Source organism: Diceros bicornis, chromosome 11 (assembly GCF_020826845.1).
Source record: "Diceros bicornis minor isolate mBicDic1 chromosome 11, mDicBic1.mat.cur, whole genome shotgun sequence".
NCBI lineage: Eukaryota > Metazoa > Chordata > Mammalia > Perissodactyla > Rhinocerotidae > Diceros > Diceros bicornis.
Window position 1 is genome coordinate 34,976,931 of NC_080750.1, and position 16,874 is coordinate 34,993,804.

A 16,874-nucleotide genomic window follows, 5' to 3' on the forward strand; every position below is an offset into this window, starting at 1 on the left:
CCTTTCTGAGTCCCAGGCCTCAGTGTGGGAGGCGAAGGAAGCTGGGTAAAGAAAGCAAAAGGGTGGCCCGAGGGGCGAGAGCTCTAAGAGGAAGGTGTGGGGGGTGGTGAGCTGGGAGAGCTCCCGCATGAGGTAGGGGGAGCAGCAACAGCCATTCAGGTGTGTGGCTTCAAGCATTTGTAAGCTGTGTGTGGAATTACACGATAAATAGAAGGGGGCTTACAGTCAAAGAGTGAGTGTAACACCAGTGATGGTGGGAGAATCTGCCAGAAGCAAATATCCTCTTCTTTCTGGGAAAGAACAGCCCTTCCAGAGCTGCGGACGGCTGTTTCTGACTCTGTCCTGACTAAACGGTCAGGTAAATAACACCACTGTATCTCCTCTGAGCTTAACAAGATCTAGACCTTCAAGAAAGAATTCTCTGGGTATATAAACATGTCACATTTTTATCTTATTAAAGTGATCTAGTCCCTGTTTGTATAAGATATAGTTTTCACGCTCCAAATATCTCCAATTCGCACTGAATTTTCATGTGCTAAAAAAAGAGTCTAATTCCTTATTTAAGATTTAACTTCCTCAGTTACGGGTTTTCTTTGTATATGTGCGTGTATGTGTATAGACACACACGTATATCCTGAGAGTAGCTTAGGACATATATGGCAATGAGGAAAGTGATCTGGCCATTAATTGTAAGCTCATTGCTGGTCACATTCATTATAAGTCATTTAAAAAGTTACATATAAATATTCTTTGCCATCAGCTGAAGTATAGAATGCTACAGCAAATATAGAAATCAGAGAAATCAACTCCACTGTGCAGGTATTTATTCAATAAATTAGGTTTCATAGGCTTTATGTCTGAAAAATACTGTGCTAATATAAGTAAAGACAAGCTTTCATTTTAATACTAAACAAGTCTGCGTTTTTACCTAATTCTTGGAATTATGGAAAATGTGATAATTCCATAATAATCACAAGCAACAAGCAACAAAAGAAAAGAGAGATAATTGGACTATATCAAAATTAAAACCTTTTGTGCTGCAAATAATACCATAAAGAAAGTGAAAAGATAATCAGCAGAATGGGAGAAAATATTTGCAAATCATATATCTGATAAGGGACTTCTATCCAAAATATATGTAAAGAACTTTTACAATTCAATAATAAAAGGACCAATAATTAAAAAGTGGGAAGAAGATTTGAACAGACATGTCTCCAAAGAAGATATACAAATGGCCAATAAGCACATGAAAAGATGCCCAACATCATTAGTCATCAGGAAAATACAAATCAAAACCACAGTGAAATACTAACAGTTCACACCCAATATGATGGCTATAATAAAAAAGACAGACAACAACAAGTTTTGGCAAGGATGTAGAAAAATTGGAACTCTCATACATTGCTGGTGGGGATATAAAATGGTGCAGCTGCTTGGGAAACAGTTTGGCAGTTCCTCAAAATGTTAAACATAGAGTTACCATTTGACCCAGCAATTCCACACCTAAGTATACAACCAAGAAAGACAAAACACATGTCTACAAAAAGACTTGTACACAAACGTTCACAGCAGCAAAAGTTGTGCAACAACCCAAATGGTCATCAATGGATAAATAGATAAATTCATATCATGTATAAAATTAATATTATATTATTGGTGCATCCATTCCAATAATATCCAGTGGAATATTATTCAGCCATATAGTACTGATACATGTTACAACATAGATGAATCTTGAAAACATTATGCTAAATGAAAGAAGCTAGTTACAAAAGACCACATATTGCATGATTTCATGCATATGAAATGTGCAGAACGGGCAAATCTACTGAGACAGACAGATTAGTGGTTGCGTAGGGCCGGAGGGAGGGCAGTGAGGGGGGACAAGGAATGACTGCTAATGGGTACAGAGTTTCTTTCTGGTGCAATGAAAATGTTCTTTAATTAGATGTGGTGATGGTTACACAACTCTGTGAATATACTAAAAACCACTGAATTGTACACTTTAAATGAGTAAATTTTACGGTATGTGAATTATATCTCAATAAAGATGTTCTTAAAAATGGGATGGTGCTTTAAAAAAATCAGACTTTAAGTCCCCTCTAAAACATAACAATCTAAAATATATGAATTCTTAGAAAAGCAGAATACTGGGTTCAATAAAATTCTCCAGGTGCTCAAAAGACGTTGAAGTGAAAAAAAGTATTTTTCAATTTCAGACTGATTAGACTATGCCATTTTGACATTTTTATCCTCTCAAATTCTCCAGTACCATGTATTCAACAATGTGATAAAAAGACAATATTAATAAAATAAATAAAATACTTTTCTACTGACACTTCTACATTACTCTTTAACTCTTGTATATAGCTTTGCTAACATGTCTACCTGTTCACTTTAGGAGTGAGCTCTCCTCTCAGCTGTATGTGAGCAAGTAGAACCATAAGGAATTAGGCACAACTAGGCCTCCCATGTTCTCTCCACCACTGAATTAGATAACTTGTAAGTCTGAAAGAGGCGAACATGAGACGACATTAATATAAAACTAAAACCACTATTTTCCATCTCTTTAGATTATTACTGAAGTCATACTGCTTATACAGTTTGATAGACTATAATTTTCCAAGGGAGAAATACCAACTAGAACAGTGAATAGTTTGTGCCCTGAGAAATTATTTAGCTAAAATCTCTAATTTATCTCAAGGAATTCTTTAGAATAGGAAAGTCTCGGGGCTGGCCTGGTGGCACAGTGGTTAAGTTCACGAGTTCTTCTTCAGTGGCCCGGGGTTCACCAGTTCGGATCCTGGGCATGGACCTACTCACCGCTCATTAAGCCATGCTGAGGCAGCGTCCCACATAGAAGAACTAGCAGGACCTACAACTAGGACATACAACTGTGTACTGGGACTTGGGCGAGAAAAAATAAAAAGAGGAAGATTGGCAACAGATGTTAGCTCAGGGCCAGTCTTCCTCAAAAAAAAGAAAAAGTCTCCAATATGGTCTTTGATTTATTGGGGGTTGGGGGAGAATGCCAAAAGGATGCCAATATTGCCAAGGAATAATCATGAAATTTAACAGCAAAGAACATTGAAAAAAGTAGTATTATCTGAGGCTCACAACCAACACTATCTTGATTTATTAGGCACATGTGCCTTTCTAAAAAAGGTTCCCAGATATCATTATTTCATAATAAATTAAAAAGAATCTCCACTGAAGAGAGATGGTTCTTTTTAAAAAGTAACATGTACATTTAATAGAGCTTTGTTCTCTGTCGGCTTCAACCTAGGGCATTCTTTTCAGATGGGCAAAACTTATTTCTTCAATTAATCAGTGGTTCTCAAAACTTACCTGTCAGAGTTACTTGCAGGGCTTGTAAAAACCTCCGAGTTTCAGCTAGGTCCAGAGAAGGGCTCAAGAATTCGCATTTCTAACACTTCCCTAGCCTTCCCAACCCATGCTGATTCTGCCAGTCTGGGGACCACACTTTGAGAAGCACTGCCTCAGATCACACAGAGTTGGGGCTGGCTAGACAAAGTCCTGGCTGGGCAGGTCTTCCAGGAAGGAAAGGTAAACATCACTCAAAGGCCAAAACACATTATTTAAATAATAATATTTAAATAACAGCAATGACCTAATCTGCTCCTCTGAACTTGCGTGGTTCATATATATTGTTTATCTTCCTGGTCTCACACCACCCTCACTCTTGACCACCCAAGATGTGTTTCTAGGGATTCTTCTCCTCCCAGCAATCCTACATGACAGCAGCCATGTCTGCCCAACATGGCCTTATCCCTAGATACAGTAGAAGTTTCCACTGGTGAGTCCCAATTGGAGCTGGGGCAACCAGCTGGAATTTGGAATTGGGACTAAGAAATTTCTGATTAGCTGCTCTTTTGAACAAGAGGTAAACTCAGAAGCTGTTGGTAATTGCCATTTTCCGCCAATGTGGGCTGGGTAACAGAAAAAGTCCAACTGTCTGTGCAGAAAGAAGCAGGGATGAGGTGGAGGGCCAGGGCTTCCTGTGTTCCATATGGTTATCCAGACCCTGGCTTCAGTGGAGGACTGAGGCCCTGCTGCATCCCTGCCCTTGGGTTCCATAAGTCAACCCCAAACCTGCATCTCCTATTAAATTCCCCTTTCTTGCCTAAACTGGCTGGAGAGGATTTGTTATTTACAACCAAAAGGGCCCTAATTAAACCTGTTAATAAAGTCATCTTTAGGTACCTTTCCTCTCTGCTTTAGTTCACCCCAGAGATTAAATTCACCTTAAAACTTCATCCTATCCAAGTTTACCTGCTTCTAAATATCTCATAGCTGAAGCCCTATCTTCCATAGGCGACTCCCTGAACCCTACATCACTAGGTATTTCAAATCCAGGGCCTGTTTAGATTCTTCTACAGGAGGTAATTATAATTTATATTTCTCTCCAAGACTAGGCAGGGATAAATGAATATGAATCAGAAAGGAGTATAAATCCATTCGGTTTCCTTCTTTGAGCGCAGAAAAAACCAGTACATGTGTTTCGAATTAAGGTCTAATGTGAAGTTTTACTTAGCATGTTAGATAAATTTAAGTGTTTAATTTCTCATTCATGTTTCTGAATAACTCCAGCTTTCCAGCTACTTATTTTTGTGGAATTCATGTTTTTAAATGGCATTCTTATCTGCTACTTCTGGGTTCAATCACAGACATGGTACATTTCACATATTCATTCCCATGTAAACACGTGGCTCCTCAAAGGGAGAAGGGGGCATTTCTCTATCTCTTGGAGTCTAGCTATTTCTCTCAAAGCACAGCAGAGACAAAGCAGATAAAATCTGCGTCATTTTCAGCATTACATCACATCTGTGATACAACATCTAGTTCCATAAGTTTGTGAGGTTACCAGACATCGGAAAACCAGAGTTTAATACTGACTTGATTCTCTTAGTCTGTCTAATGTTATATATCCTCAGAATTTTGGCCTCCTTAAATCACAACTACTGGGAATTATCTTTGGCAACTATATGCTGAGCAGAAAAGTCTGATTATTTTGGCTGCCTTGTGTCACATAACAACAGGTAGTTGCAGACATCCAGTGGTTTCCTTCTAGTGGATTGCTTTCTTTATGGTAATCAATTTACTTGGCCCAGCTGTCAGGCACTTACTTTCCCAATTAATAAGTGGAAATAGAACTTGAGCCACAGGAAGGAAGAAAACTCAGATTTTCCTAAACATGCAGTTAATGAAAAATTTAGCCTACTCTCCAACTCATCTGTGTTTTTCCCATAAACCATAACCGTCAATTTGGAAAACAATATACCTACAGAGATTTCTCCACATAGGAAAGTTTCACATATTTGACTGGGCCATGTGCCCAACGTCCATCGTTAAGGAGTTAACACAAATTAATTTAAAACTGGAAATGAAGCAGCCAAAACTGTTGACTAGTTTCTTCTTATTAATTCAATGAAAAGACTGAAAGGGCCTAAACTACCAGATCATAGCTTCCAATCTAAAAGAAATAAGTAACAGAGGAGAAAAGTCCCTTTATTCCACATCTTAACTATTGCTTGGGTCAAAACTGAAAGAAGGAAAAAAATGTATGATAATGCATGGGATTTACTTTTCTCACCCAACTCTTCCTGACCCAAAGCATTTTTCCCAGTCTGACAGAAGACTGTAAATGAAAATTAGCAAGGCAGGAAGCAATGGGGGCTCCCGTTCACAAGAATGCCTTCTGCAACGCTTTGTGGTATGGGGTGAGGGGAACCTGGAGCAGCCCTGACTAACCTGCATAGATGCTTTGGGAAATGAATTACTCCTCTCGTCTAAAGAGGGACAGGAAATATCATGGAAAAGGGGGTCTGAAGACACTGACAAATCCTTTACTTAAATGTCATTCAGGGTATGAACATTGAAATTGCTGAAATTACAACTCGAGGAAAGAGCATAGGAAGTTTTTTCCTAACATCTTCCTTCTTCCAAAAGCGCTGATCTATCCATGATTAAAAACTCTAATATCCACTTTGAACATAATAAAGGGTGAGTCCTCTTTACCTGTGGCTTAGGAATGAAAAGACATTTGTTTTTAAGTTACACACCTATTTTTAGGACTAACTTGGAAACTTCTTGACAGTTTACCTGATTACAGCCTGCTAGAGTGGAGAAACAGGGATTCCCAGTGCAAAGTCACTCATTGACTGGATTCCACTGCCCTGGATCACTTCTGACTAGACCACAGCACCTAGAGGGTAGGGACTGTGACGCATATTTCTGTGACCTAAGTCTCTTGCACATAGAATGCTGGGGAATTTTTTCAGGGCAAAAAATAGTTATCTTAATCTTCAAACAAGTTTTCACTTCCAAACCACAAAGCAGGGCAGATGCCCTTTGGAAATATGACCATGTCATCCACTCAACTATTGTTGAACGCCACAGCACATGTACTCAATAAAGCTCAACATAAACATTTAGAAGGGCCATTGCTGTCCACAAATATCATTAAATGTGCATGGCTGCATAGCTGTATTCTATTTGAGGGATCTCATTATTACCAAGGAAATGACTTCATACTTCATTGTCTCAAATCGCATCATCCAAAAGGATTAAGATAACATGTTTTCCTTGCAGAACATCTTTCCTGAAATCTCATTTTTGCATATTATCTTTTGTTGCCACCCCAGCTTTCTCTGCTTACAATACTGGCTGCACAGCGAACTCTGAAATAGAAATATTATTGTGCACTAGAATCTTACCATCAGGAGGGGACAGGAGTCACTGTTGGAAGAGAGTTAACGTCATTATAATGTGAAAGTCTATGCCATGGGAGAAGAATAAAAGAGCTGTGTGACCTCTCTGAATTGACTGGAAAAACAACAGACAGATTATTCTATGTCACTGAGACCTTTTGACACAGGAGGGAGGTTCCAACCATATGAAAATATGTTGTCTTGAACATCATTTTTTTTAACTCGCAGCTTTCAGCAATCAGCGCAATCTTGCCAGACCCTCCATTTACATAGGAGAAGCTGCGCTATCACTGCAGTTTAGAAAAATAGGACTACAATAAGGATGTAATAATTGTTATGCTTTATCTATAACAAATCATGTACCCCTGAAGTTCCAATGTGTTTTGAATTAACATCAAAGGAAAGAATTCTTAACCCCACCAACTGGCAAATACAGGAATTTCAACTGTTCTGATATAATGACTCTAAGTAAATCACTATTAATGTCTTACTTTCCAACCTACTGGTCAACCAGAAACACAGAATCGCGGATAAAATCACACAGAGGAGTCTCCCTAACGCATGTCTTGCTTACATCTTTCAAGTACAGCAAGTTACAAACTGAAAACAGCTTTTGATTCATATTAGCATTTTGAATAGTTTCTAAAAATCATTTTTAAACCATAGTGACCTAAGGATGGGATATGACTTGGTAAGTATTATTAATGTAACTTTTCTTTCCATGTTCTGAAAGTCATACCTTTAAATTTAAAAGACACTAAATTTTTACCTGTTCCAAAGGGGATAGGGCAGATAGGAGACTGGGTGGAAAAGAATCCAAAATGCAAGAATTTCAAATTATAACTCATTTTGCCAACATCTGACAGGCTGGGATTACATTTAGATACTAATAAAATTATTCATTCACCTTAAGAACTTAGATTAGTTATTGTAATATTCCATTATGAAATTTTCTATTCATAAAATCTCATTGCTACTCTATTGGTAATTACTTCAAGTGCCATCTCAACTGCTTATTAAGTTAAGAAAAATATTTTTAATGGTTCTTAAAGAATATAGTATAATATAAATACACAACAAAATGCAAGGTCCTCTATTAGAAAATAATAGATATTTTGATCAATTAGCAGAAGTGCTTTGAATGTCATTAGAATCCATTTAAAATTACGACCTACATCATCTTAGAAAGCAGCAGTGTTTTCCAACAATTCGCAGTCATGTTCAGGAAAAGAAGGCTGTATTTGATAAGACAGGTACACAGCTAACATCTGCAAACAAACTCATACACACAACACAGGAATTTAAGCCAAGTAATCCAATCATCCCTGAATTTACAGCAATAATGTGATATTGCCACCATTAGGCTAATTATAACCCACGCAGGAAGCAGCCCCACTGGCTTGCAAGTGAAATGACCAGAATGTGAATATTCTAGAATAAATCAAGTACCTGATAGTTTCATGAGAAGTTCAGATGCTGCTTTGACTGACATATCCCGCCTTAGCACACTCCCCTTCCCATCCTGGGGCTTAAGCGTGTCTTCAGAGATGCTTGGGGCCGGCACTTCAGATTCCGGGCTAAACACATAGCTGGACCGAGGCAAGGTGGCACTGACGGCCTCCTCCTCCTTAGGCTCCTCTTTCACTTTAAAATTAAGATTCATGGGCTCCTTCTGATTTGCAGCTGTCAAAAGAAGAAAGGGAGGATTATATACACACATATACAAAAGGTCACTCCCCCTCTTAGCTGGCCCCGACTTTATGAAGGAAGGAATGCACAAACACATTGTGCTAACCGCAGGAGGGACCACCACTTGATCAAAATACAGTGGGCCCTGGGCACAGAAACACAATACCCTCCATGAGCGCAGGAGTCTGAAGAGGGTGGGCTTCTGAATCTTTCGAACCTATCATATTTTAAGACGTGCTGTCTTTACAAAGTGTTTGGGCATTTTCTCTTCGTTTTCCCTCAATGTCTTCTTTCCTGTATATGCTGTTGCCTCCCTGACCTATGAGCACTCTCCCTACGTAATCCTATTATAGAATAGTGCTTTCAGGCAGTTATTCTGCCATAAGATATTGAATATAAACATGAGTCAGAGGCAATGCCCAAAGCAAAAACGTGGAATGGGGTGGTGAGGTGAGGTTGGAGAATTTGCCAAAGAGAAAAGCTCAGACTAGAGATATAGCGCTTTGCCTCATTATAAGCTAACAGTACTGACCCACAGAAGTGTGGTACGTGCTTGGCATTGTTTTTCTGGTCCATGTCTGTAGCCCAAGTCATCTCTGAGTCCATAATGGGCATTTTTTAAAGAAAATTTTTTATTCTGAAATAATTTTATATTTGCAGAGAATTTGCAAAGATGATTCAAAGAGTTTCCATATATCCTTCACCGAGCATTCCCTAATGTTAACATCTTGCATAACCATGGTGCATGTGTCAGAACTAAGAAATTCACATAACTCTGACCTAAACTCCAAATTTTATTCGGATTTCACCAGTTTTTCCACTAATGTCCTTTTTCCATTTTTAGCATGGTTGGTTGGTGTGGAGTGTGTGGTCAGGGCAGAGCTAACTAGCCTATTATGGGATGGATTTTGTGGCTTGGCTGTACCATACCAAGCCTTCACCCACTGAGCTACATACTACCCGGGAAACACCAAGAACGAAGACAAGCATCCTCTTCTACTAACTTGCCACGTTCACAGGCATCTTGCTCCCTGTTAAAGGGTCATATAGTAGGAACTTTAGGTTGGCGATATTAGGTGTGTTTGTCTTCTGAGAAAGAAGATCTCATCCTAGTACAAAGTTTTTAGTAACGCTTATTAGAATACACAGGCTCCAAGTCCTTTCTTTCCACCTCAAGCCCCTCTAAGAAGGTACATTCTGGAATCACAAGTTTTCACAGAGCAGCGTATTTGGAAACTGGACTCCAGAGGGCTAAAGCAACATTTGGAAGTTTTACTACCAGAAAGATGAAGAGCTGGGACTAGAATGCAATCCATGGCCTGCCCGTCCTGTGTCCCTTACCTACCTCCACCAACCACTCCTCCACCTCTGGTTGCTGTTATAACTACACTTGGATGTAACTTGACCTTCAAGTCTTTGCTGAAATCCCACCTTCTCAATGAAGTCTACCTTAACCATTCTGCCCAAAATTGTAACCCCCTCTCCCATAGTACTCCAAATTTCCCTTACCCTACTCTAATCTTCCTTTTTCCCCCAAAACACTTATTCACCTGATAACATACTGTTATGGATTGAATTGTGTTCCCTCCTCCTACAAATTCATATGTTGAACACCTAACCCCCATTGTGACTATATTTGGAGACAAGGAGGTAATTAAGGTTAAATGAAGCCATTAGGTGGGGCCCTGATCCAACATAACTGGTGTCCTTATAAGAAGAGAGACACCAGAGATGTGTGCACACAGAGGAAAGACCATGTGAGGACACAGTGAGAAGGCGGCCATCTTCAAGCCAAGGAGAGAGAGGCCTCAGGAGAAAATAAACCTGCCAACACCTTGATCTTGGACCTCTAGCCTCCAGACCTGTGAGAAATAAATTTCTGTTGTTTAAGCCTGTGGTATTTTGTTATGGCAGCCCAAATAGACTAATCACACACTATATAATTTTCTTATTTATTATGTTAACCATTTATGGTCTGTTCCTCCAACTCAAGGGTAGGCTTCATGAAGGCAATGATCTTTAACACTGACTTATCTTGAGTGCCTAGATCAGTGCCTGGCACACAGTAGGCACTCAACATATATTTGTTGATGAGTAAAACATGTTGGCTACAAATTAGTGACATCTGATGGTGCTCCACTATTACCTGTGGTAAACAAAACTAAGAATCCCAAAATATTCCACCAAAGCAATCAGAAGTGCTTTCCCCGGATCTGATCATTAGATTGGGGATAAGACAGAGATAAAGTTAAAAGCCCTGCTACCTACGCCACAGTGTTTACTGAGGTGTCTTTGAATAATTAGTTGGACTTTGACGTTACTAAAGGAGGAGTCCAGAAAAATCTCAAGGAAAGTGCTTAAAATCTAGCCCTTTGGGGACAGTGCCATCGGAGTCTGAACCAAAGGGAATAAAGACAGTCCCTGGAAGAATCTTCAAGTATGTATTTCTGACCTCTACCAGGAAGGTAGCTCCTAAGAGGACTCTGTTTAGCACACTTCTCCCCTTTCAACCACTTCCTGGGGAGTTTTGCTGGCCACCTCCTAAAGCTTTCTCTTGCCCTAAGCCTTTCTTCCAGAACCCTTCATAACATCTTTTTCCAAGAGCATCCTAGTTAGTCACAACAGAATAATTAAATGGTGTGTTGTCTATTAAGCCTGTAACTTTGACTCTTTGGAAAGGAATAACATAAAGTGAATGATTATGTATTTTTAAAAATGCTTCAGTGCTGTATCTTTTATTTTAAAACTTTAAAAAATTCTAAGGTGAGGCTAGGAAAGCCATAAGAAACTATTGAGGCCCTAGAAGCAAATTGCAACTTCTAGAGAAGGCAACCACCAGGCTGATGCTCTCTGAAGATACAGGTAGTGTCTAGGAGCATTAGTCAGAATACATGATACATAGGACTTAAGAAAAAAGATAAAGATACTTAGCATTGTTAGTACAACCCAGATTTAACAGAACTTCAATAAGACACTTAAAAAAATAAGAGGCAAGCTGTATGTTGCTGGATTATAAATTTGCAAGGCACTTCATACCTGGTTTTCATTCTGACATTGTCAAGAATGGCGTAAAATTAGTAAGGTGCTAGGGAAATATAAATATAGCTAATGGCATATCAAAAACCACGTGGGAAACATTCGGTTACCCAAGTTTTAATTTCCCAAACACTTGGATCTAAATAGAAGATGTAAAAATAGAAAGATGAAGGCTACCCTGCTTTCTTTCAATTACCAGAAATATTTAAACCTAGAATAGTACATAAAGCCCGTATTTTAAAATAATTGTGACTGAAAAATTGCCATCGTTTTTTATTATCTTAAAAAAAAAAACATTCTCTTTCTACAGAGAAGGGTGGAATTAAAAATGTTTTCTTTTTTCTTTGGGGAAATTGCTAAAAGAAAAGCAATAATTTATGACTTACTGCCTAGTCTTTACTTCACTCTTACTACCAACAAAAAGATTTGTGCACATACAGAACTCAATTCATAACGGACTTCAAGCACCTGCCCCCACTTCTGTTTATGTATCTTAAAGTTTCCAGATATTCCACTTTTAACGTAGGGAGGAAGCTCCGTTAATCAACAGGCCCCTCCTCTCACTGTTTGTTCCAAACGTTTTAGGGCCTGAGCCACTCTGATTATAAATTATGTATATCTGTAAGCTCACACACTCAATGGTGTTGGGCTGCCATTTAAAGGAAACAAATAGGCTTTCTAAGGATTTACAAAGGATTCAAGATAATGGCTAATAGGGGAAAGGAACGGGAAAGCCACCGGGATAAAATGATTCGAAGTTTCCAAGCCTAATAGGCAGGCATTAACAAGTTGTAAAAGAAACTCCTCTTCATAGTTATAGCAAAGTGTCATTAGTTTGCATCAAAATTCTTTCCAAGCGCCCTCCTCAGGACAACTCTACATAACTCCCTTAAAGACCATAATTTGTTCCAATAATGCGTACAACTAGCATTTGAATAGTTAAACAAGAACTGATTCTTCTGTCAACCACAGCAGATAGGTATTATTATTACCTTCATTTTATAGGTGAGGAAACTATGGTCCCAAGAGGTTAACAGACTGACTCCTCCAAATCACAGAAATGCTAGACTCCAAGGTTTCTGGCTGAAAATGCACCCCAGCTTTCTCCTTTCTCTCCAAGACAGCCCAAGCACCTTGAAGACGGATGCTAACCTAAACAGTTGGATTGTGGGTTTTGGAAAATAAGAGATATAGTATAAACTAAGCATTGTTAACAAGAAAGGGAAAGGTGGGGTGTAACCTGAAGGTAAGGGATGTTTTCTTGTAGGAAAGAATTTTGTGGAGATTTAACCAAGAGGGTGGAAGAGGAGTGGACTGCAACATGACTACTTCTGTTCTGTTTTGTCCATTCCCTCCGGTGAAGGAAAATGACACTTTCTTTGAATTTAATAAAACAGAGCTCTCTCTCAGTTCAGAATCTGGCAATTTTGTGAGTGCTAAATTGCTACATGAAAAAGCTGGGCCATTCAAAATTTTATTTACTACCTCACCCTAAAGCAGAGCCGAAGACTCTTGGACCTCGAAGAGACCGCAGATCAGTGGTTTTTAAACAATGTTCCAAGGAACCCTAAGATAAGCTTCAGGGTTCTGACAAATGTTTGTTTCAAATTTAAGTTTTTAAGATTATTTAAACTAATTAAAAATTTAATTTTAAAATGTGTACCCACAGCTGTGTTATACATAAAACGGCAACTCACTGGAGACCACTAATCTGTTAACTCGTGTTGCTAAGTTAATTCAGTTTTGTGTATTACTTGTAACGCAGTTTCTCCTGCTATCATAGGAGTGGTAGAGTTCTAGTAATATGTCATTAATAAGAAAGTGGTTGGCTATGCAATGATCTTTCAAAAAACTCAGGCTTGGGGGCAGGCCCGGTGGCGTAGTGGTTAAGTTCGCGTGCTCCACTTCGGCAGCCTGGGGTTCGCAGGTTCAGATCTCGGGTGCGGACCTATGCATAGCTTATTAAGCCATGCTGTGGCAGGCATCCCACATAAAGTAGAGGAAGATGGGCACGGATGTTAGCCCAGGGCCAATCTTCCTCAGCAAAAAGAGGAGGATTGGCAACAGATGTTAGCTCAGGGCTAATCTTCCTTGCCAAAACAAAACAAAACAAAACCCTCAGGCCTGTACATATGTGTCCGTGTAAAACTGTACAATCACGGTACTACTAGAGGCTAGGTGCATGTCTTAAATCAGACTTTCTCAGTCTCAGCACCATGGATATTCTGGGCTGGATAATTTGCTGTGGGAGACTGTCCTGCACATTACAGGGCGTTTAGCAGCATCCCTGGCCTCTACCCACTAGATGCCAAAAGCACTTCCCAGTTTTGAAAACAAAAATTTCTCTAGACACCGCCAACTGTCTCCTGGGTACCACTTGGTTGAGAACCACCACCTTAGATTAAATGCCAGAGTAGGTTCCAGTGTATCTGCTTTGGTGAAGCTTCTGATTGTGGCTGACAGACAGATAGATATATGTAGATACATAGCTATACCTGGGTCTATCATTTATAGAGCACTTAATATGGGCCAGAGAGTATGCTAAGTGTTAACCTGGATTAATTTATCTGATCCTCCAACAACCCTCTGAAGTAGGTACTACTATTATCCCCATTTTGCAGATGAGTAATCTGAGACCAGAGAGATTAAATAAATTTCCAAATAACAGTTAATTGAGTAATAACCAAGAAGTTAATGTAGAATTACAGATGGCTTTAGTGCATATTGAAAGTTTTGGATGTTCTCGTCTGCCATTTATTATGATAAGTAATGAGAGCAGTTGCTAAATGTTGTCAACTTTGAAGCAAAACCTTTTTATTGTTGTATTCTTTCAAGAAGCTGGATAAATTTAATTAAAGAGATCCTGAGATTACAAGGTGAATTCTTAAAAATCTGCTCTCATTTGCCACGTCGTCCCCGTGCAGTTTCTTGAAACTGCAATCAGTAAAATAAATTTAGAAATATTCTAGATGCTTATACTGCTGTAAGATCTTGCCCCAACACAACACTAATGTCATGTTTTGCGCTTATCTAATAGCAACTGTTTTCCAATGGCTGGACTTTTTAAATAAATAAATATAATAAATGTGAACTTAAAAAATAAAGTTATATTAAAAAATACATATTCTAAGTGTTTTCTATATTGAGTCTGCACTTAAGATTTTGTTTGAAAAAACAAAGAAACAAAATGAAAACCATCACTGTTTTCCATTCCCTTATTTCACAATCAGGAAACATAGGCTGAGAGAATGATATGACCTTTTTAAAATCACAGAGCTCGTTAATGATAGACCCAGAATCAGAGCTCAACTCTGCAGATTACAAATCAGTGCTGTTCTAACTACCCAAGTTCCCTTGTAAGCATAGTTAAGTACGTACACTCTGGCTGGGGACCTGGGATATTTTGACAATTTGAGGCACTTTGGGTGAGAAAAAAATAAATTGCCTTCTGAAATCATAAGGAGAGCCAAGATTTAATTAAATAATAATTAATAACAGTAGAGCATTACTTTTAGATGTTAAGCATATTATATTCAAATAGAATGTTTACAACGTTAGCTAAATATTTTTAAATCTTGCCCTCTAATAAGGTCAACTACTTAATTTGCCTTGAGTAGTTTTATAATTAGTGTTTGGTGAAGTTGTAACCATCTTCTATTTCTTATCCCCACCTGAGCTAATCGTTGGCCACATTTCAGGATCTATGTCCCCAAACCAAGAACGCACGGGTCCCCCATGACAGCTACTCCGATTACAGACATAGTGACAAAGGGAAAACACAACAGCCTCTGGAGAAGGGTCAAGGGTAATAACAATGAACAGTGTCTCAAGAACTTCAAAATAAATAAATAAAGTTTTCCTGTGTGAACTAAACTACTAACGGCAACACATAATGAGCAAAAGTAGCTACCTGCAGTAATCCACTTAACAGACAGGATATCTCCCTCGTCAAAAGCAGGAAGGGCAAGTCCTGGAAAACCGATCAAGCCATGAGTAAATGTGAAAGAAAGCTGTATTTTAAATTCATACTATTAACACATCCAAAGAAGAAATGTATGAACAGCATGAAGTGATTTGAGACTAGAAAAAAGAAAACCTAAAGATTGGATAATATATTTCCAACACTTTCCGGGGAAGTTGGTGACCATCTGCCCCAAATAACATGTCCTCTTGATTGTTACACTTGTCATTTTAAATTACTGTGCCAACATTCTGGTTTATACACTGATTTTTAAATGACTTTTGTCATTGTGAAACACCCAGAGAGTGTGAAGAACACTGGGCCGTGGTAGACTGTAAAGCGGCCATCATGATTCCCCTCCCTGAAAGCCCACCCCTTTGCAATGTGACTTTGCAGATCCTCCCATCGAGAGGTGGAGTAAATCTTCCCACTCTTTGAATCTGGACTGGAGTTGTGGCTTGCTTTGGTCGATAGAAGGTGGTGGAAGGGATGGTGGGCCAGTTTTGAGCCTAGCCTCCAGGAGCCTTGTGCACTTCTGCTCTCTCCTGTGGAACCCTGCCCAGTTGCTATGTGAACGATCCTGGGCTAGCCCATTGAAGGATGAGAGACCTTAGGAAACAGAGAGAGGCCATTCCAGCTGAGACCATCGAGACCAGCCAGCTCCCAGTTGACCTGGCAATGGACTGCAGATGGATGAGTCAGCCCAGGAGAGACCAGAAAAAGCACCCTGTTCAGCCATGCCCAAATGTCAATCCACAAAATCGTAAGCTAACTAAATGGCTATTGTTTTGAGCTGCTAAATTGTGGAATGGTGTGGTACTTAACAAACTGTGTGACCAACTCTAGTTCTTAGACTTGGTTGTGCAAGCTGAGGTCTTGGAACATGGGACAGGTGCTCATACTCTTTGAGGCTCCCTCTGAACAGTCTGCTTTCTTTCCATAGACCACAAATCTATTTCATCTTCTTTTTTACAGCCTTATGGAGCTGGTTGTGAATTTGCAAATCTTTTTTCTTTTTTGGTGAGGAAGATGGGCCCTGAGCTAACATCTGTTGCCAATCTCCCTCTTTTTGCTTGAGGAAGATTGTCACTGAGCTAACATCTGTGCCAGTCTTCCTCTACTTAGTATGTGGGATGCCACCACAGCATGGCCTGATGAGCGGTGCATAGATCCGTGCCTGGGATCCAAACCCGCGAATCCTGGGCTGCCGAAGTGGAGTACATGAACTTAACCATTACGCCACTGAGCCAGCCTCGCAAATCTTTTTTAAGTAGAATAATATTAAAACCTCTGAAAACCTGACTTCCCAAATATGACTAATGGAATATCTTTCTTATAATCCATCATGGAACGCAGTGTGGATGGTACCAAGATAAAAGATGTTCTAAAAGAAACATTATCTCTCCCCCATAGCACCTTGAAACATAGCTGAAGAAGCAAGACTAATACACAAGCAA

The 16,874-nt window shown here is 39.3% G+C and overlaps 1 protein-coding gene across 4 annotated transcripts in view; it reads right to left on the minus strand.

Moving 5' to 3' along the window:
- The window catches only part of ZNF827 (zinc finger protein 827), a 173,415-nt gene that overhangs the window by 99,546 nt on the left and 56,995 nt on the right, over positions 1-16,874 (minus strand). For all 4 annotated transcript variants that reach the window (XM_058550145.1, XM_058550147.1, XM_058550149.1 and 1 more), the window contains exon 5: positions 8,181-8,414. In XM_058550145.1, coding sequence (XP_058406128.1) covers positions 8,181-8,414 — 234 coding nt within the window. The remainder of the gene's footprint in view (positions 1-8,180; positions 8,415-16,874) is intronic.